The following is a 23,041-nucleotide window of genomic DNA, read 5'->3' as shown; positions in this document are numbered from 1 at the left end:
GAGGCTCCTCAGATATTCACGAGTAAACAAAATCTAAGGCTATGCAAAGGTACAGTACAAGAAGGGAACAGATTTCCACCCCACTGTTCACAGCAGAATTATTTACAATTGTCAAGATATGGAAGCAACCTAAGCGTCCATCAACAGATGAATGGATAAAGATGTGGTACATATATACAATGGAATACTACTCGGCCATAAAAAAAGAATGGAATTTTGCCATTTGCAACAACATGGATGGATGTGGAGAGTATTATGCAAGTGAAATAAGTCAGACAGAGAAAGACAAATACTGTATGTATCACTTATATGTGGAATCTAAAAAATACAACAAACTAGTGAATATAACAAAAAAGGAATAGACCCACAGATATAGAGAACAAAGTAGTGGTTACCAATGGGGACAGGGAAGGGGGCGGGGACGGCACAGGGGTAGGGGATTGAGAGGTACAAACTATTATGCACAAAATAAGCTACAAGGATATACTGTACAGCACAGGGAATATAGCCAGTATTTTATAACTATAAATGGAGTATCACCTTTAAAAATTGTGAATCACTATACTGTACACCTGTAACTTACATGTTGTACATCAACTATACTTCAATTAAAAAAATTTTTTTAAGGAAATGTATTTTGATAGAATGTAAACTCAACTAGGGCAAAGACTGTTTTTCTGTACACTGACATACCGCAAGTATTTAAAACAGTACTTAAATAATAGGTGCTCAACATATATTTGTTGAATAAAAGAAATGAACAAGGGAAGCTTTCACAAAAGGGGGCCTATGAACTGAGTAGTGAAAAATAAATAGTACTTGGTTCACAGAGAAGGGCATTCCCCGGAGAGGGAAAGCCAGAGCTGAATTCAGTCGTGGGAGAGTAGGGCTTATTGATTAAATGATGGGAATCCCACTGCAGCAGCTGCACAGAGAATTTAGTGTGAAAAGTGAACAAACCCAGAGTAGGTTAGGTTGTCCAGGTCTTGAGCTCTACACTTAAAAGCTTGCCCTTTATCAGTAGCCAGGCAGTGCACTGCAAGGCTTTGAGGAAAGCCCATGTCCAATCTGTGTTCCAGGACAATAACCCTGGTAGCAAAACGGACGTGATTAAGGGTAGGAGACCAGTTAGGTTACTGAGTGAAAACTGGGTGGGCGATGACTAGGCCCCTACCTGGTGGAATAGGAAGGAGAAGATTGGACAGGTTAGTCTCTGATGTTTGGCATTTCACTCTTCACTCTATGCTGATTTAATCTAACTTGATCATCCCTGTCCTTCAGGCAGTTGCACAGTCTGTTTCCTTATCACCCAGCAGAGCAGACTTTCAATGAAGGACAGTTGAAGCAGGCAAGACTTTTTGTTATCACTTAAAACAGTGTATTCTGTGTGCAGAGCATGACCTGGAGATCCTGTTAAAATGCAGATTCTGATTCAGTGAGTCTCAGAGCCTGCCTTCCTACCAAGCTCCCAGGGGGTGCCAATGCTTCTGGTGAAGAGACCACACTTTGGGTAACAAGGACTTAGAATCCAACCCAGACACGAGGTCCTTAATCATGGTCAGCCAGAAGCAACAGAGCCTGTGGTGGAGTGTGTGAGCACTGAAGCAAGATGGCCTGGTTCACAGCCACCTCTGCTTCTGCATCACCTTTCAGGTCTCTTCCCGCATCTCACGTGTGAAATGGGGTAATAATCATACCCACCACATAGGGTCTTGTGAGAATTAAGTTCATTTTTATGTGAAGAACTTAAAACAGTGACTAGCACATGAGTGCTCAGTAAACATCAGCCATTATTACACTAGTCTGATGGATTAAGACAATCATTTCCCTGCCTCAAGAAGAACCTAACTTTGCTGGAGAAATAGAACCCTCTCTTGTACTTTTTCTCCCCATGATGCGAGGCAAAGGCTGGTCACATTAAAGCACTCACTGGGAGACAAGATAGTCGAGGATGGGATAGGGGGTATCTCTAATGCAAAAACTCACAGGCAGGAGACTGGAGAAGGGATTTAGGAGAGATGCTCCAGATGTTTTCCTCCATACAGTGAAGCTGAGCACCTCTCACGTCGCTGCCCTACGACAGCTTCCCTCCACATTCCGTTTCTACACCAAGATAATCTCTTACCTTACAGCGACCAAGCTCATTTTTATCTATTTATTTAATTTGTTCCTTCTCAACCCCATATCCCACGCACTCCTCCCGTGGGCAACCGTAATGCCTGTATGTAACTTTTCACTTCTATGTGTTCTTACAAAGTGATTTGTTTTGTGTACGTTTTTAATTTACAGAAATGGTATTGTTATAGATCTCATTCAACTTCTTACATTCGCCATTCAGCACCATGTTTAAGATGGACCCATACGGCCACATGTGTAGCTAAGCCAATACCCCTAACTGCTCCCCAGGACTCCTGGTGCACCCACTGTGTCTCACCTGCCCTCTCTACCTCCCAACGTTCAGACGCTCAGACTGCCTGCAGCCCTCGACTACCACAGGTGTTGGTGAGTATTCCCATACACGCCTCTTCTCATCTCCCTAGGTTTAAGGAAGGATGCAGGTCAGGCTATGCCATCAGGCCTCTGGCACTGCTCCAGGTCAGGCACCACCTCCATCTTGGCGCCAGGAGGGTATTCTTGACAAATGGAGAAAAACATCAAACAGGAGTTTTGTGGGGTTTTTTTTTTTTTTTTTTTTGCTAGTGGTAAGTTTTATTCTAGGCAACTGCAAACACCAAAGGGGACATTCACATAGGACCCAGGAGCCCACTCTCATCTCCCCAAACAATAGTGGGGCAGGCATTCAACACTCCTGAGAGATGGGCATCTGTGTGCTTTTCTTCCCATCATTTCAGGAATAGTCAGTCCCAGAACTACTGTGGAAAGTGTGTGATCTGAACAACCTCAAGAAACAACTGGTATAATAAAAACCAACTCAAGTAACCACTGGTATAAGCTGAACAACCATAAGTAAAAAGTAGTCTTCTACGCCGGGAGGCTGCAGAATGGCAGCAAGGATGGGATGGAAGAGCAGAGAGAAACCCCAACTCAGAGAAGCAGGACCGCATCTCAGCTCCTCTGCAGGACGCTTCATTCCCAGCAGGGGCTCTGGGGTCTAACCCTACTACTCTCCTCCCCTCGGTCAGGTAGCCCTATTCGGAGTGCCAAGCACCCGTACAAGAGGGGGCCCAGCACTACGGCCCTGATCTCTGGCCTAACTAAACGTGGGTGGGCTAAAAGAGCCCCATAAATGATCCCCTCCCAGAGGGCAGGCCCAGTCCCCATGTTAGGAACAACTTCTACAACTCTGGAAATTTAAAAATTGTCAGACTTTTTTTTTAACCAACTAAAATCTAATTCCAAAAAAAAAAAGTTCTTCAGAGCACGGTGAGCAGTTCATTTAAATTATTTCTTCTACTTGTTATTAACAAGCAGATGACAAAAGAAGAGCAACTAGAGGGCTAAATGCTTCCACACGTCTGCTCGCTCCTTTGGCCCGACTCAACCCTCGGGAAGACCTGAATGCCAGGACGGGCCCTGGCACAGGCCACCCGCCCTGCGGGCTCAGAGAGCCAACCCCAGCCCACGACTATCAACTCGGATGGGAAAAGCAGAGACTTGACGGTGCCACAGAGATGGCAAACTCGGCAGCAGGGTAAAGACAGCAAGACAGGCCTGGCCCCGACTCTTCCTCTTCCGTGGTTTTCAGGACAGCCTTTGGGCTCGGCCTGGCGCCTGGTCAAGGGAAAGCAAATCAAAGTGACTCCCCTTGGAAAGCAGTCAGTCCCTGACGCTACACTGTCTCTTCGGGGGGACAGTGCCAGCCCCCTCCGCCTCCCCCAGTCGGGCGAGGGGCTGGCACCCCTAAAGCAGGCCGTTGGGCCTTCCGGGCTCCAGGGCTGGCCCGCCCCGCTCCCGCTGGTGGATCTTCTGGTGCTGCAGGAGGTGCTGCTTCTGGACAAAGCTCTTCTCACACTCAGGGCAGCTGTAGGGCCGCTCGCCCGTGTGGATGCGCTGGTGCCGCACCAGGTCGGACGGGTGGCTGAAGCTCTTGCCGCAGTAACCACAGATGAGGGCGCTCCGGCTTTTCCTCCAAGGAATGTGGCCAGGCAGGGCGACCAGGCTGTTGGGTGAGAACCGCTCCTGGACCCGGCGGCCGGCCCCGGGCCCCTCCTGCAGGTGGCAGCGCTGGTGGGTCAGCAGGCTCACCCTGCAGCTGAAGCTCCTTGTGCAGACATCACACTGGTGCAGCTTCGCCTTCCGGGGCTGGGGCTTAAGCCGGGGCCGGGGCCGGGGCCGAAGGCTCTCCTCTGGCTCCGAGGCCGTGTGAGGCTCCCATCCGGGGTGGGTCCGCAGATGTGCGGCCAGCTGCTGCTTGCAGCGGAAGATGGCCTCGCACTCGGAACATTCGTAGGGGCCAGCAGTGTCCCTTTTCAGCTTCAGGCCCTGCCCACACTGCTGACCCAGCTGCAGCTGCCTGTTAGACTTCTGCTTCGGGGGGCAGCCCAGAGTTCTGCCACCGCTAGGGTCTCTACTGCCCGCAATGGGCTCCTCTGGATTAGTGTCCCCGGGACCTGATTCCAAGAGGACAGAACGTCCCTGACCATCCCAGAGCTCAGGCTGCTCCGGGCTCAGGAAAGCATGCTCTTCGGCAATGCCCGAGAACTCTCCAGGAAGGTCCGCAGAGCCGTCCTGCGTGTACTGTATCTCCTGCTTGATCATAACCCCTTCCACTGCCAAGACAAAGAAGAGCCACAAAAAAGATCACATTCTAGCACCTTCGGTTTTTTCAGAGCTGAACAAACGTCTGTGAATTTCAGAAGGGCTTAAATCAAAGTACCCCAGCATCAAGGGAATCAGGATAATTTGCAAGAGGATGAGACAGACTGGGCTGCAAGACCTGAAAAAGTAACCTATACTCAGGTAGAGACATACTGATCGGAAATCCGAATATGTTATTCTTACAGAACAGTGTTATAAATTCTCCAAGCTTGTCCACAAATTTGTATTCAACTCTGTGGAAAATAGTAAAATATACATAGGTAACACCTAAGCTAATTTAAGTGTTACAGAGTGTTAAAATAATAAATGTGAATAATTTTAAAAAACCAAACAACTAAACCTATAGCTTAAAAATTCACATATCCAGCTCTGTTCTTCCTGCATATTCTCCCCAAATTACCTGGTTTACAACGGTTTCTCCTGCCCCTTACCCAGTTAGCTTCACTCCTGAAGGTCTGACCAACCCTATTCTCAATCTCCAGTGGGTTTTGACTAAGGCCTATTAGACACTCTACACTGTCTGCAGGGCATACAGAAGTATGACAGCCGTGAACCTTAGGGACTCCACACAGCAGTTAAGGAGGTAAGATACACATGTAATAGGTGAGCTGATGATAATCATAAAGGACTTTAGAACAAATAAACGCCAGATGAGGTCACTCACCGCCAGTGTTTGGCAGTGTAGCAGTGGGGCAGCTCACTACAGGCTGCAGGGAGCGGGCTTGGGGTGGAGTATTCTGGAGCCACTCACCCGGGTGGACACCACGAGAGTCTTCCTCCTCCAAGTCACCCAGCATCTCTGTACCCAACTCTGCTTCTCCTTCCGGCTGGCCAAGCACCTCTGGGTTGGAAACGGCACAGTGTGAGCCCAGGAGAGAGTACTGGTCATTTGCCGATGAACAAGGTGACCAATGTCAAGGAGCTGATATTAAAACTTCAAAAGATTCAAAGTCACTTTCCCTTAGCAGTTTGGGACAATTAGAAAATTATGGCCAATTCGAGTGGTCCATTCAGCTAACTGCTGCCTTCAATGCCCCTTCTCAGCCGTTTGAGGTGCAGGTGGTCAGGCTTCAGAGCCCACTGCTTTCCTTCCAACACCACCACTGCCACCCACAGACATGGGTTCCTCTCCGGGTATCTAACTTCATCTGGGCTACAGCACTGCAAGGTAAGGTCAGCACCGCTATCCCCCACTATGACAGACAAGGAAACAGCCACTAGCAGAACACGTGACCCAGTCGAGGTCACACAGTCCCATCTCTGACCCATTTGCTACTTCCCTCCCCCTCCACTTCGCTCCAGACACGTTGGCCTTCTTGACAAGCCTCCACGGACCTAGGTTCTAAAAGATTTTGTCAACCAAACAAAATGCATTTATTATGTAATAGCCTATATTTTACATATAAAGACGTACATCTATCAATCAGCACTTCTCATCAACACAAAATGAACACTGGGACCACAAGAACCATCTGTAATTCCAGGTAAACGCCAAGAAACAGTGTTCGGTGAGCCCATGCTGTCTGCCCATCCCAGGCAACAAAGGATTTCTTGTCAAGCAGTCCTAAGTATTAAAAGCAGCATGAGGAACCCTAGCCGTGTTATACTCTAAGGCACATGATGACATCTTATCTATTAGTAAATATTATCAAGAACTGACTGGGGGCTTCCCTGGTGGCGCAGTGGTTGAGAGTCCGCCTGCTGCTGCAGGGGACACGGGTTCATGCCCTGGTCTGGGAAGATCCCACGTGCCGCGGAGCAACTAGGCCCGTGAGCCATGGCCGCTGAGCCTGCGCGTCCAGAGCCTGTGCTCCACAACGGGAGAGGCCACAACAGTGAGAGGCCCGCGTACCAAAAAAACAAACAAACAAACAAAAAACTGACTGGGACTTCCCTGGTGGCACAGTGGTTAAGACTCCAAGCTCCCAGTGCAGGGGGCCTGGGTTTGATCCCCGGTCAGGGAACTAGATCCCACATGCATGCTGCAACTAAGAGTTCACATGCCACAACTAAGGAGCCTGCCTGCTGCAACTAAGACCCGGTGCAACCAAATTAATTAACTAATTAATTAATTTTTTTTTAAAAAGGGCTTCCCTGGTGGCGCAGTGGTTGGGAGTCCGCCTGCCGACGCAGGGGACACGGGTTCGTGCCCCGGTCCGGGAAGATCCCACATGCCGCGGAGCGGCTGGGCCCGTGAGCCATGGCCGCGGAGGCTGCGCGTCCAGAGCCTGTGCTCCGCAACGGGAGAGGCTACAGCAGTGAGAGGCCCGCGTACGGCAAAAAAAAAAAAAAAAAAAAAAGAACTGACTACATGAGCACAGAGAAGAAATACAAAATGCACAACACCAAGACCTTTCCAAAGTCTTCATAAATTCAGGGCCTGGAGACTCCCATTTCTCAACCTGGCTAAGGCCAAGAGAGGATCCACAGCCCACTAGAATCACAGATGCAGCCTGGGTCACAAGCTACTTGGCCAAGAATTGTAGGATGCCTGAGAGCAAATTCCAGGGAGAAAACTCTGCTACTTACTTAGAGAGACCAGAGTCTCATAGTTGCTTTTCATCACATTTGTGTAGAGCTCCTTCTGCCAGTCCTCCAGGTTCGCCCACTCCTGCTCTGAAAAACAGACTCCATCATTTTCAAGTGACCTGGGCACCTGAAATCACAAATGTCACACAGTGAGTGTCTCCTATCAAAGCCACAAAGGAAAAGCCAGCCACTGAGAATCTTCACTAACAAAGGGCTGGGCCCACCCCCTCTGGTCTGACTCTCAACCCTCAAGGCTAACCTTGGGGGCCTCGCCCTTGCTGCCCGGGGGCAGCCGCAGGACCCAGAAGTTCCTGTTCCTCAGCAGGTTCTCCACGTTCTCCAGCCGCCTCTGCAGCAGCCCGTACTCCTGCAGCAGGGTCCCCAGAACCGCCCACTTGCCCTCCAGCTGGTTCCCCAACTCCACGGCCGTCTTCTCGCAGTCAGCCAGCGTCTTCTCGGCGGTCCCTGTCCGGCCCTCCAGGCTCTGCAGCCGGGCAGCCTGGGACTCCATCTTCTTCTCCACAGCTTGAATAGCGGCCACCACTGTCCAGAGTGAGATATCTGTGGTCTGCAAATAGGAGCTTTTCTCTGGTGCTTGTGGGGGCAGCGTGGAGGAAGTCAAAGGGGTGGAGCGGCGCTTCCTCCTGTGCTGAAGAACCAGATACAGCGTCAGGCAGTCAGTGTCACTTCCAAACAACAGGTGAAAAAACACAATGGGTCCAGTGGGTCCAAGAGCGCTTATAGCACCTAGTTTCTACTTCTTTTCTTTCTTTTTAATTTAAAAAGCACGTGGGGGCTTCCCTGGTGGCGCAGTGGTTAAGAATCTGCCTGCCAATGCAAGGAACACAGGTTCGAGCCCTGGCCCGGGAAGATCCCACATGCCACGGAGCAACTAAGCCCATGTGCCACAACTACTGAGCCTGCGCTCTAGAGCCCGCAAGCTACAACTACTGAGCCCGTGTGCCACAACGACTGAAGCCTGCGCACCTAGAACCCATGCTCCACAAGAGAAGCCACGACAATAAGAAGCCCGCGCACCGCAACAAAGAGTAGCCCCGATCGCTGCAACTAGAGAAAGCCCGTGCACAGCAACGAAGACCCAACACAGCCAAAAATAAATAAATAAATAAATAAATAAATAAATAAATAAATAAATTTAAAAAAAGATTAAGAGGCATATACCACTTAGTAAACTAATAAAAGCATGAAAAACATTAAAAAATAAAAATAAATAAAAATAAAAAGCAGGTGCTTTTACATTCTGATACTGCAAACTAGTCTACGGCCATACCACCCTGAACGCACCCGATCTCGTCTGATACTGCAAACTATACATCTATACTGTAACAAGAAAAAACTGAAAAGAAGAAAGAAAGAAAAATGTATGTAAAATACCACCATCCAGAAATAAGCTGTTGGAATTTTGGTGTATTTCCTATAAGTTTTTTTCATCTTTTAACTTATTTCTTTTTCAACAAAACTACAATCATATTGTACATGTTTTGTTACCTGTGTTTCACTGTCAGCATCTTCCGTAAGACTTTCCTGCATCAGTATTCATTTTTTAAGCCCATTTCTTTCTACTTGATATTTTGGACTATTTCTAATACTTTGCTATGATAAATGATGTAACTTACATCCACACTCAACTTCACATTCCTGCTTGACTTGTAGTTGATCATGTCAGCCCTGCTAAAAACCTTTCAGTGGCTCCCCACAATCAAGACAAAATTCCTTAGCAGGACCTACAAGACTCACCTCATTCATCTTTGCACCCTAGCAACTAGTGTAGTAAAAACACCTACTAAATCCTTCATACACGTTTACTTAAATGACAAGTCCTCGGACATTGTCCTTAGTCTTCACATTTTTATGGTCTGTCCCAGACAGTAGAAAAATCACTGTGGCTGAAACTCAAAATTACTAAAACCAACACTTGGGAAGTCTTCCTGAACTGCTCTCTTGCCCTCACTGTCCCACTGCATGTTCATTTCAGTCCTAAACCCCTGAAACTTCATATTCTCCAGTGGAACAGCATACACTTGATTCAAGGCTGCTTCTCTAACCATAATGAGGACACTGAGAACAAGGCACTGAAAGGAAATATCTTTGAAAGAACTGCTCGGGCCAGAGCTTATGGTCTGGAGAAAGAGGGGACAAGATGAAACCAACCGGCACAGAACTGAACACTTAAGTTTGGCCATGACCTACTCCAGTTAACCAACTCAGTTCATTATTGAGCATACGAGTCAAAAGCTTAACTATCCCCCTTAAAAAAGATTTAAAGAAAAGTTTAATGTAAAAGAAAAATACAAATGAAACAAAAAAAATTAGATTACTGGGTAAATTCATTTCATCACATGTTCTGCTTTTAACTTTAAGTCTCTAAGTCTCTAGTTTTTTGGAATCTCCTCTTTCCTTTCTGTGGCCAGCACTGTGTCGCTTTCTAGCACTTTTTCCAAACAGGAAGGTGGGTTGGGATCTGAGCAGAGAAATAACATCCCTCCTCTTCCACATAGTCAAAGGCTAAAAAGAGCAGGCAAGCCAAGGTTCCTCTTTTCTTTTGTTTTAAATTATCTATCATGACAGAAACAATTTGAATGTCCATCAACTGGTGAATGGATAAACAAACAAACTGTGTCCATTCATATGTTATGGGTTGAATTGTGTCTCCCCAAAAAGATATGTGGACGTCCTAACCCCTAGTACCTCACAATGTGATTTTACTTGGAGATAGTCTTTACCGAGTAATCAAGTTAAAATGAGGTCATGACAGTGGGCTCTAATCCAATGTGACTGGTGTCCTAATAAAGAAGGAGAAATACGGACAGAGACAAACACACAGAGAGAGAAGAGACAATGTGAAGGCACATACAGGGAGAAGACAACCACGTGAAAATGGGAGGCAGAGGTTGGAGTTATGCGGCAACAAGCCAAGGAGACACCTGGCACCACCAGAAGCTAGGGGACAGCCTAGCTGGAACAGCCTCTGCCTCGCAGTCCTCATAAGGAACCAACCCAGTGGACACCCTGATTTCAGACTTCTAGCCTCCGGAACTGTGAGACAATAAATTTTTTGGTTAAGCCACCTAGTTGATGGGATTTTTTTACAGCAGCCCTAGGAAAGACATATCATATATCAGAATACTCCTCAGCAATGAAAAGGAACAAATTATTGAGACTTGTAACAACATGGGTAAATATCAAAATCACTAGGCTACGTGAAAGAAGCCAGACACAAAATGCTACACACTGTATATTCCATTTACGTGACATTGAGGAAAAGGCAAAACTATAGACACAAAACAGAGATCAGTGGTTGCCAGAGGCTGGGATTGGGGGAATTTAATTACTTAGGGGTAATTTCTGGGATGATCACAATATTCTATGACTTGGTAATATGATGGCTACACATTTTTCAAAACTCACTTAACTACAGTTATGCCGAAGGAGTAAATTTTACTGTATGTAAATTATATCTCAGTAAACAGCACTCAGAATGTCAAGGAAGGAGAAAATATTAGCTATCATAAAAGAGACCATAAACAAAGTCTAAAAACAAACAGGGAGAGAATATTTGTAAACAGGATATGAAGTGCAAAGAAAAGATAAACAACCCAAAGATAAAACTGCAACTATAAATAATTTGGGAAAGTGGAAGTGCAGGTGGTCAATAAGCCAATGAAAAGACAGCCACATTAGCAGTCAGGAATGCAGATACAACCAAGTGAAACCCCTTTTCACCCACGAGGTTGAGAAATATGAAAGAAAGGGACAGGAACAACATTCAGAGCTGACTCTGACGTGGTAAAACTGGCACTTTCCTAACACTCCTGGAAGGAATGAAAAATACTACAAACTTTGAGGAAAGAAAATATCCAGAAAGTCATTAAAAACCCTTTCACCTAGTAATACCACTATGGGAATCTTCAAAAATAAATGGCATTATTGTTTAGTGACATACATACAAAGATGATTACTGGCAACATTCTCTGGAATAGCCACAACTTGGAAATAATCTAGATGTCTAATTTTTTTTTGGCCACACCACGTGGCTTGCGGTACCTTAGTTCCCCAACCAGGGATTAAACCCGAGCCATGGCAGTGAAAGCACCAAGTCCTAACCACTGGACCACGAGGGAACTCCCTCTAGATGTCTATTAATAAGAGGATGGTTAAACAAATTATGGCACAACCCAAGATGATGTTACACAACTGTTAAAAAGAATGAGTTAGATCTATATGTATGGTTTGGAAGACTGTTCATCATACATTGATAGGCTGTCAACTTTCAGGGAAACATTTATTCTGACTTCATTTTCCTAAAGAAGAGAAAAGATACGTGTATACGTTTCCACACACAGAAAGGTTTGGGAAGATATTCACCAAACTATACTAACACAAGTCAGCCTCAGGATATGAGAGAGAGGAATTTTCATCTTTGATTATAAACTATTGCTTGTTTGACTTTTTCAATAAACACGTATTCCTCCATAATTTTTTTCTTAAGTTCCATATATAAGAATATTCCTGAAGGTAGTAAGAAAGTTTTTAAAAGTACACTTACAATAACTGTATTTCTAGATTTTCTGGGACAGTCCTGCTTGCATATTGTATCATAGTGTCAGATCATGTATCATACACTGGGCCTGCAGCCATGGTCTGAAACCCATTAAGTACAAGACACAGCCCCTGTTGTTAAGACACCTACAATCTGCTTGAGTAAAACACTAAACAATTAAATAACGCTCTAAAGTGATACTTGCTTAAGCTGGACTAGATGATATTTAAGGTCACTTCTAACTCTGAGATACCATGACTTTTTAATATTGAATAGTTAAAAAAAGAATATTTACATAATACATAAAATATATAAAGTAGTGACAACAAATCTCCATGTAACCACCACTCAGTTTAAAAAATTAATTAATTAAAATTAAATATATATGTATATACACACATACACACACATATACACATGCACACAGCATACCTCAGAGAATACTGTGGGTTCTTAAAGCAAGTATCACAATAAAGCAAGTCACATGAATTTTTTGGTTTTCTAGTACATAGAAAAAAGTTATGTTTACACTATTCTGTAGTCTAATGCAATGGCATTACGTCTAAAAAAACTATATACCTTAATTAAAAAATTAAATTTTTTCAGCTAAAAAATGCTGACCATCATCTGAGTCTTCTTTCTGTAATATTAACATCAAAGTTCACAGATCACCATAACAAATATAAAAACAATGAAAAAGTTCAAAATATTTTGAGAATTACCAAAATGTGACACAGAGACACAAAGTGAGCAAATAAGTTGGAGAAATGGTCGATGACAGACTGGCTCAACACAGAGTTGCCACAAACCTTCAGTTTGTAAGAAACATGGTATCTACCAAGTGCAATAAAGCAAAGCACAATACAATGAGGTATGCCTGTGTGTGTGTGTACGTGTGTGTTTTATATATATCACCTTTACAGTCCTTTGTGCAACTCTCTGAAGTAACTACTATCCCAAATTTGGTTTTTACTATTAACTGCCCTTTTTCACGTTTGTTTGTTTTTTTACGTTTGTTTCCAAAAATACATATATTCTTTAAATTTTGCATGTTTTAGGATTTTATATGAACAAGTCACTCTTCTACAACTCCTGGGAATAGCCTGTTGTTGCAGGTGGCTTTAATTAATTCATTTTCACTGCTGTATAATATTCTGTCATGTGACTGTACCACAGTTTATTTTTCTATTCCACTATTGATGTTTCCCCATCTCTGTCATTACAAACAGTGCTATGATAAATAGAATTGTGTCTGGCTTCTAGTGGACATGGGCAAGTTTCCCAAGGGTATAGTCCTAGGAGGGGAATTGTTGGCTCATAGGGTATATACACATCCTGAACTTAAGCAGATAATGTCAAATGTTTTCCAAAGCAGTCATACCAATTTCATTCCTGTCAGAAGTCTGTAAGTATTCTGGCTGTTCCACAGCTTCATCAACATTTGTTACTGTCAAACTAAAATTTGCGTCCCTCTAGTAGATCTGAAATGATACCTCATCATGGTTTTAACCTGCATTTTCCTTGATTTTTAACAAGGGATAAGCATCTTTTTTATGTTTATTGGCCATTCAAACTTCCTCTGACTGAAATCTTTAATCCATTTATCTTTTGGGTTATCTGACTTCTCATAGGCTCTATGAGGTTGTCTCATACAATTTCTCTGTAAATTCTGTATACTAATCTTTATCAGTCATATGTGTTACAAATAACTTCCCTTATTTGTGCCTCGTTTTAAAATTCTCTTTATTATCATTTGATTAAAAGTCCTTAGTTTTAATGTAGTTGAGTTTTATCAGTATTAATTCTTTTGTGGTTTGAACTTTTGTGTCAGGTGTAAAAAAAAATCTATATCCCACAATACTGTCTTCTAAACACTTGATAGTTTTGGCTTGCACATTTAAGCATTTATCTCAACTAGAATTGAGACAGTATTTGTGTACAGTGCAAGCCTCGATTTTCATATGGAAAGTCAATAGATCTAATACTATATAATGAAAAATCCATCATTTACCCACTAATTTTTAATGCTATCTCTGTCAAATCAAATTTTCATACATACAGTCAGTCTGTTTCTGGCATCTCTGTTCTGTTCTATGGGTCAATTTTTCTACTGCTTTACCAAAATTACCATCTTAATGACCACAGCTTTTTGATAATTATTGATACAAGTCCCACCTCCTTATTTTACAGGAGTATCTTGACTAATTTTGGCCTGTTGATAGTTTACAAGCTCGAAAGGTTTCATAAAAATATCTTTAGAGATTTTGTTTGGCACTGCATCAAATCCATAGATAAATTTGAGAAGTGGCATCTTTAGGATAAAATGTTTCAATTCACACACACAGTATATACTCCTTTTGTAAGGTATTTTTTAATACTTTTTGGTATTTTTTAATACCTTTTGGTATTTTTTAATACCTTTTGGTATTTAAATATATTCCATAGGTATCTGTTCCAATCATCAATTGCTATATCATAAATAATTCCAAAATTTGTGGCTTAAGACAACAACATCTATTTTGTTCACGAATCTGCAATTAAAGGAGGGTTTGTCAGGGACAGTTTGTGTCTGCCCCACTCCATGTCAAGCAGAGCAAATCATAGGCATGTAGGTGCTGGAATCACCTGAAGAATCCCAAGCCACATGGAGAGGGATGTTGTTGGTGGTGATGGTGATGTTCTGTCCAACAACCCTACCTAAGGTCCCAGTCTATACAGTCAGCATCAGCCACCAGAACACACTTTCATTTCTAATGGGGTATTTTTGCCTTCTCTCTTTTTTCGTTAATCTCTCTGAACACTGAAATTATATATTGATATGTGGATTAAAAAAATTAGTATTATCCTCTATATCTGTGCTGTCCAATATAACAGCCACTAGAAACATGTGGATGCTTAAATTTAAATTAATTAAAATTAAATTAAAAATTCAGTTCCTCAGCTATTGAGCCACATTGCAAGTGCTCAAATAGCCACATGTACTTTGTAGCTACTACACTGAACAGGACAGAGGGAATATTTCCATCATCTCAGAAAGTTCTATTGAATGCACTACACCCTTACTAGTTTTTCTCTGCTTGATAAAATAATAATGTTGTATTAAATTTTCTACTATGAAAATGAATTTTCCTTGTAGTTCTATCAATTTTTGTTTTATATATTTTGAGACAATATAATTAGGTGCACGTAAGATTAGAAATGTCCTATCAGCCTGGTAAATTGAGTCTTTTACCATTATAAAAGTAATAGTAGCCCTCTATCTCTAGCAATATTAATACAGTTAAGCCATTTTCCTTTTGATTAGTATTAGCCTGGTACATGTTTTCATATCCTGTTATATTCAACCGTTTCTATAGCTTTATCTTTTAGTTGTATCTCTTATAAGTCATTTGCTGAACTTTAACCAATCCTATCAATCTTTGCCTTTTAACTAGAACATTTAGTCCATTTACATTTATTGTAATTGTTGACCTATTTTATTTTTACCCCTTTTTTTTTTTCACGGTACACGGGCCTCTCACTGTTGTGGCCTCTCCCGTTGTGGAGCACAGGCTCCGGACATGCAGGCTCGGCGGCCATGGCTCATAGGCCCAGCCGCTCCACGGCATGTGGGATCTTCCCAGACCGGGGCACAAACCTGTGTCCCCTGCATCGGCAGGCAGACTCTCAACCACTGCGCCACCAGGGAAGCCTTATTTTTACCTTTTTTGTGCTATTTATCCCATCTTCTTTCTTGCCTTCTTTTAGATAATTTTCTCTTATTCTATTATCCCCCCTTTTAAATTGTAAGTTATACAGCCAATTTCTAGTCTTTTAGCAACCATCCTAGAAATTACTTACAAAGACCTTTAAATATCTGAATTCTGATCATCTCTTCCTAACATTTACATCAATGCTGCCATGTATTTTAATTCTGCCTTTGTTTTTAACCCACAAGAGATTATTACTGTTTTATTCAGTCAATAGTTGTTTAGATTTACCCATTTTAACGGATCATCATACTTTCTTACACTTTCACTTTCCACTTAAGATAATTTTCCTTGTACCTGAAGTATATCCTTTAGAACTTCCTTTAATGCGAGTATATTGGTAACAAATTGTCAGTTTTAATTTGTCTGAAAATATTTTATTTTACCGTTTTTTTGAAAGATACTTTTGCACAGTTTTAAAATATGGGATTACATAGTTATTTTCTTTTAGCCCTTTGATGAAACCATTCTACTGTTGGCTAGCTTCCACTGTTGCTGAGAAGCTGAACCTCATCAGCCTTACAATGGTTCATTTGAAGTTAATCTTTTTTGTTTGGCTGCTTTTAAGAATTCTCTCTGCCTTGTATTCTGTACTTTCACTATTATGTGTCTAGGTAGAGATTTCTTTATGTTTATCCTGATTGGGATCTACAGGACTTCTTTTTTTTTTTTTTTTTAAATGATTGTTCCTTTTTATTTATTTATTTATTTATTTATTTTTGGCTGTGTTGGGTCTTCGTTTCTGTGCGAGGGCTTTCTCTAGTTGCGGCAAGCGGGGGCCACTCTTCATCGCAGTGCGTGGGCCTTTCACTGTCGCGGCCTCTTGTTGCGGGGCACAGGCTTCAGACGCGCAGGCTCAGTAGTTGTGGCTCACGGGCCTAGTTGCTCCGCGGCATGTGGGATCTTCCCAGACCAGGGCTTGAACCCGTGTCCCCTGCATTGGCAGGCAGATTCTCAACCACTGCGCCACCAGGGAAGCCCTACAGGACTTCTAAGTACTAGTATTTGCATCAGTCCTACAATATCTTCAGCCATTAGCTATTCATCAAATATGTCCTCCAGTGCAGACTGTGTGTGTGCGTGTGTGTGTGTGTGTGTGTCCTACTGCAATTCCAATATGTTTTTCTTCTAGAATTGCAATATCTGAAATCTCTGAAGGTCTAATTTTGTGGCCCATTAATTTTACTGGCTTTTTCTCATAGTTTTTCATCGCTTTTTGGATAACTTTTTAAGTGAATTCATTTTTCTTGGAATTTTATCTGAGAATTATCTGACGTCTGAGTTAAGTGTAGACTCCTCTGGAGAAGATCTGTGTTTATTTCTTATAGATGGCTGGAGGCTCTACTTTAAACTAAATTCTTGGCTTAAGGTTTCCCAGACACCAAGGTCGTGTGAATTCAGGCAATAAACCCACTTGAGAGTCAACATGAATTTTCAAGGGGCACCTTGCACCCATCTCCCAGCACCAAGGTTTGCCATGATTTTCTTTGCAATCACTCCTTGGGGGTAAGAGCTTACTTCCAGTTCATGCTGGAACCACGCTGGGGCACGAACCCGCGTCCGCTGCATCGGCAGGCGGACCCTCAACCACTGCGGCACCAGGGAAGCCCAAGAATTCTTTTTAACAAGGTCTGTTGAAGACATGTAGGTAACCGCACTGACCAGTCAAGAAGTACTCTGGAAATTAGTAACTTGTCCTCCTGCTTGACTTTAGTACTACAATTTGATCTTGGGGAAAAGGCAAGTCTTTGACTGGATCACCTTAACTTAAAGGAATCAAACGAGGTAAATATTGTGATATCATGAACATTTGTGTCTTGTTTCCATAATTTGTTGAAAGCAAACACTGTGTTCTTTAAGTCTTCCAATCCTTCCCCTCTTAGTTCTTACCCACTTCCTACAAGAACCAAATACAGTGCACCCAGCTGATGGTCAAGTTTTCACTACAGGATCTCCTTAGCCCTCTATTCTCACAAAGGTCTCACATGATTTTGCAAGTGTTTCTAGATCGAGAAATGCTGCACTAAAAACCAATTAAGGGCTTCCCTGGTGGCGCAGTGGTTGAGAGTCCGCCTGCCGATGCAGGGGACACGGGTTCGTGCCTCAGTTGGGGAGGATCCCACATGCCGCGCGGAGCGGCTGGGCCCGTGAGCCATGGCCGCTGAGCCTGCGCGTCCGGAGCCTGTGCTCCGCAACGGGAGAGGCCACAACAGTGAGAGGCCCGCGTACTACAAAAAAAAAAAAAAAAAAAAAAAACCAATTAAACTCCATCTACCCTTCCTATAACAAATCATCTTGTATCATCAAAATAACCACAACTATGTAATAATATGAGAGCGTCAGAGCTGCCAGAAACCTTAGAGATCGTCTAGTAACTAGTCCAACACTCTCAACTTACAGCTAAGGAAAAGGAGGCTTCAAGTGAACAAAGTTGCCTAAAATCACTAATGTGGATAGCTGAGAGCTGAGTTACGACGACTGACACCTAGTTTCCCGACACCGTGCCCAAGCTCCGCGTCTTGCCATTCCCTGAATGCGGACATTTGGGGAACGGGGAGAGGGAAAGGGGTCGACAGCTTCACAGACAAAAGCCAACAACTACACCGTGAGATAACACCTGTCCCAAGGAGAGGAAGCCCAGCCTGACTTCAACCTGCGGCTGCAACCCAGGGCAGAGTCTGGAGCAGGAGAGCACGGCAGAAGGAACGAGGGAAACCCATCAGCCCGAGAACGAGCTGGTCGCAGAGAGGCAGAGTCCTGGGGTCCCCGAAGCACCGGGCAAGTTCACTGGCAGCGACGGGGACCCAGGGTTTCCAATCCGCGCCCCCTCGCCAGCCTGGAAACGGGCTCTCTTAGGGCGCGACGAAAACGTGTAGGGACGGTAGCAAATCCAAGAACATGAAACAAACCTCCGAGAAGTTTCTCGGCGAAGGCGCGTGGCACTCGGGCTGTGGCCCGACGTGGAGGAAACCGACAGGGGGACGGCAGAGCTCCGGGGTTGCGCGGGGAGGTCGGCGTTGACCCACGCCAGCTGCGGACCACGGCCGCCCAGCCCCGCACCTCGAAGCCCCGCCCCGGCCGGGGCTCCGCCGTCCCGAACGCGCCCTCGGGTCCGCGCCAGGAGGACTCTTACCCGAGCAGGCGCCGACTCCGCCATGGCTGCCAGTCGCCCCCCAACACCCGGGCCCCGCCTGATAAGCCTCGGGGTGCGTGCGGGTCCGCTGGGAGCCCCCGGCACCTCCTCGAAGCTGACCCCAGCGCCGTGTTGATACAAGGTGCATTATGGGAGTTCGGCCCTCCCGGGCCAATACCGGCGCCAGCAGCTCCTCCTCACCGCGCGGCATTCCCCTTGCGCCCCTATGCGGCAGGAGGGTGAACAGCACCTCGGCACTCCGAGCCCGAGAGGGACAAAAGGACTCGGTGCTTCCCAGTCAAGTGCGTGTTCGGAATTTAAGGCAAACCCATGGACCTTTTTGTGTCTTCTACGTGCCCAGCACTCTGGTAGGTGCTATGAGGGATTCAAAAAAGTATAAAAATCAGACTTTGCCCTGAGGGAAGAACGTGTAATCTTGTTGGGGAAAAGAGATACGGTCCCAAATGGCAAGCAGTTTTATTCCAAAAGTACACCAAGTCATGAACTTATCAGCACCTCCATGACCTCATCATTAGTGAGGGATAATAGTAGCACGTATCTCATAGAGTTATTGTGCAGATTACATGAGTTAGTTCAAATCAAGTGCTTAGAACAGTGCCTGTCGCAGGTTAGGAGCTCTCAAGAAGCACTCCCGATCCCTATTACTCATTGCAAGATAACAGATGTAAGTAAGGTGCTTGTGCAGCTGAATGCCTAACACTTAGCAAGCACTCACTAACAAGCAATTTCTCATTTTGGTTTTTTGTTTGTTTTTTTTTTTTTTTTGCGGTACGCGGGCCTCTCACTGCTGTGGCCTCTCCCGTTGCGGAGCACAGGCTCCGGGACGCGCAGGCTCAGCGGCCATGGCTCACAGGCCCAGCCGCTCCGCGGCATGTGGGATCCTCCCAGACCGGGACACGAACCCGCGTTCCCTGAATCGGCAGGCGGACTCTCAACCACTGCGCCACCAGGGAAGCCCTTGGTTTGTTTTTGCTTTGGCAAGGTCCAAGCCTTGAACTGCAATGAATTCACCAAGATAAATGTCACCTGTTGCATCTCTTAGATGCCACCCACTTGTCCTTTCCCAATGACACTCAGATCTTGACACATGCCTTTAAATAAACTTAAATGCAGTTCACAATTATTCCCATTGGTGGCAGTGGTATTAGAGGAATGAAGGAAATATACTCTTAGTACTTGTATCCTGTCATCTCCACATCTGTACACTATGAACGTAACATGCAGAGCTGAGAGCCAACTTAGACATCATCTTACCCAAACCCTCATTTTCAGTGACAGAAAAAAGGTATTCTTTGAATCACAAATAATATAAAGTTTAATAATGCTGTAAAATATTTATCTTGTCCCTTTAATTTTCTATCATATGATTTATAGCATACATATTAACACATTTATGTACATATATGTATGCCCAAACATTTTTTTAACTCAAGAAAGTTTATAGACCACGGCTTTGAGACCGTTTCTAGTCTGCTCCCCTTACTATCCTGCAAGTCTCTAGATGGCAGGGACCATGTCTTTTGTGCTTCTCTCCCATCAATAACCCCCTGGGGAGCATGCTCCATTCAGCTTCTGGGTCAGTGAGAACCCCAGAATGAACACTCCTTGGCTCAAGCTGACCCCCGACCCCCACTGTATATACGTATGTAGTAGATACCTGTTAACCTTGTCAGACTAGCACTTCTCCCTTCCTCTGGGCATATATATACCTCCTTCCCTTTGGGAATGGCTCTTTCTGGGCTCTAGCCGTGTAATTCAAATGGATGCTGCCATCTTGTTCCGTGACAATTCCAGCCTGGTCACAGTGACTGAAAAGCAGGCATCTGACTCAAGCAAGGCCAATCATAGCACCCCAGCCTACTGGCCACAGTAGTTGAGCCAGTGGTGGGCATATGACTTAAGCTCTTCCCTTGGATTCTTCTACTGGAGCTGAAGGAAAGGTTAATTTTCTCTCTGGTGAAGCTGTAGATGTGAGTCAGGAATAGTCTTGTCCCCCATTTTTTTGGAGTAAGTTAATTTGAAAGAATGATCCCAACACACAGAAAGGAGCAGAGATGACACATTTTTGTCTCTGTCCAGGATTGGTTATTCAGATGTTCCTTTGAGTCTGTGAATGATTCTAGGTTCCTTCCAGAAACTTCCCCTTTCTTCGTGATTGGCCAGTCAGCCTCAGGTAGGGGAACTGGGTGTCTGGGTGACAAGGAGATTTTTTACTGCACATCCTTTTACCCATTTTGAATGTATCAGACTTGTACGGATGAGAATTCCCTGGCGGTCCAGTGGTGAAGAATCGGCGCTTCCACTGCAGGGGGCATGGGTTCGATCCCTGGTCTGCGAACTAGGATCCTGCGTGCCACACAGCGCGGCCAAAAAAACCCAAACAAACAAGAAACAGGATTTTTAAAAAATAAATAAATAACTAAAACTAGTACAGAGTTCCTTTTAGGGAGAGAAAAGTGTTTTGTTTAGCAAAAGAGTTTTATTGGTCATTTTAATTGTGGAAAAATAGGCTCCCGGGCAGGGCTTGGAAGGCAGAAGGTGAGCAAAGATAAAACTAAATTGCTGTCCAGAGTAAATTGGGATTTGGGGGTTTCCCTGGGGAGCGAGGGACCGGAGAAGGGGAAGGGAAGCTACTCTTCAGAGGCTGGCAAGGTCCTGTGCTAGGCTGAGATGAGACCCTCTCTGTGAACTTCAAACTATAAAAGTCTATTACGTGTAAGTGTCTTACCTGGGGAAGGCAAAGAAAAGGCACAGAGCTCCACCGTCTGGGTTAACGCAGAGCTGACAGGCAAGACCAGCAGTGTGAAGGAAGATATATGTGAATTGGGGAATCCAGAAAGCACACAGTAACTAAGGAAAATAAACTTCTCCTCACGCCCAGATCCTTGAGATGGGGGGCAGGGCTGCTGGTTTTGACACTATATGCTGGGGACTCAAGCCCCTTTACCATTAAAGGATATCGATCCCATTGGGACGGAAGGTGTGGGGACACCCGGGTAAACAACGCTGGCTTACACTTCTAAGACTGGATATAGGCTCTCTCTCGGCTATTTAAAAAAATTTTTTTTAATAAATTTATTTATTTTGGCTGTGTTCGGTCTTTGTTGCTGTGCGTGGGCTTTCTCTAGTTGCGGCGAGCGGGGGCTACTCTTCGTTGCGGTGCGTGGGCTTCTCTGCAGTGGTTTCTCTTGTTGTGGAGCACGGGCTCTAGGAGCACGCAGGCTCAGTAGTTGTGGCTCGCGGGCTCTAGGGCGCAGGCTCAGTAGTTGTGGCTCGCGGGCTCTAGAGCGGAGGCTCAGTAGTTGTGGCGCACGGGCTTAGTTGCTCTGCGGCATGTGCGATCTTCCCGGACCAAGGCTCGACCCCCCTGTCCCCTGCATTGGCAGGCGGATTCTTAACCAATGCGCCAGCAGGGAAGTCCCTCCCTGTACTCTTAAATGGGAGTCTTCTTTTATAATAGGAGATAGTAAGCCTATAGCGATTCGAATGCTGAGGACTGATATGGGTTTAAAATGTGTCTAAGGAGGTTTGAGCAGAGGTTCTCAGCCTTTAGCACACACTGCCAGCATCTCACTAGGAGATTTATAGACCTACAGGAACCTCGCTGGACAGGGTAGGGGGATGTGAGATTCTTACATCCAGGACCCCTCTTCTCAAGAATAACCATTTTAGAGATGTCCCTCCATGATGGCTCCCTAGCAAGTCAGTGTTGGATGGAATGATGGCCATGGCCTCCCCCAAACTATTAGGGTCCTAGGATGATAAAATGCTGTTACATGTTTTTCTAACAGTAACAAACCGATGGGCCAGCGCTGTAAAACACAGACACAGGCTGGTTCATCTTGTGCCTGGTATTTACACCCATTTTTCCTTTACCCTCTGCCATCACCCAATATTCCGGGACCAGATCTCAGAGAGCCAGTTATAGCGCCCAAATCCTTGGTGGTGAGATAACTTTGTCCACCTGTGGCTCTTCATTTTCAGTGGCAGCTACCTTAAACTTGCCGTCTCAAGACTTCCTCTCTGAGGAAGCTATGCACTGTTTCTAAGGAGTTCTAAGGGGGGGGGATGAGGGTGTCTGTGGCACAGCAGATCGCAGGCTAACTGGCAGCCCGTCTGTGGAAGAGTCTTGGCACTGAAGGCCCTCCATGGCCTGGCCCCGACTCACCTTGCATCTACATCACCTACAACTTTATACACCCCGGCTCTAGCCAGGCCAGTCTCCTGCCTTACTGCCCCAGTTCCTGCCTCCCCAACATGTTGGATCCT

At 44.8% G+C, this 23,041-nt stretch overlaps 1 protein-coding gene across 1 annotated transcript; it reads right to left on the bottom strand.

The window, feature by feature from the left end:
• Positions 1-396: 396 nt before the first annotated feature.
• Positions 397-19,057, bottom strand: ZNF212 (zinc finger protein 212). The gene is given in 6 exon segments (XM_081244994.1): positions 397-4,730; positions 5,531-5,620; positions 7,309-7,435; positions 7,568-7,957; positions 18,752-18,850; positions 18,852-19,057. Coding segments are annotated over 6 exon segments (1,686 nt in total). The 5' UTR covers positions 18,963-19,057; the 3' UTR covers positions 397-3,861.
• Between the last annotated feature and the right edge of the window lie 3,984 nt (positions 19,058-23,041).

The sequence above is a fragment of the Mesoplodon bidens genome, assembly GCF_964165515.1.
Source record: "Mesoplodon bidens genome assembly, chromosome: 9".
Lineage (NCBI taxonomy): Eukaryota > Metazoa > Chordata > Mammalia > Artiodactyla > Ziphiidae > Mesoplodon > Mesoplodon bidens.
The sequence above is the reverse complement of the archived record's forward strand: the minus strand, read 5'-3'. Positions and strand labels throughout refer to the sequence as shown.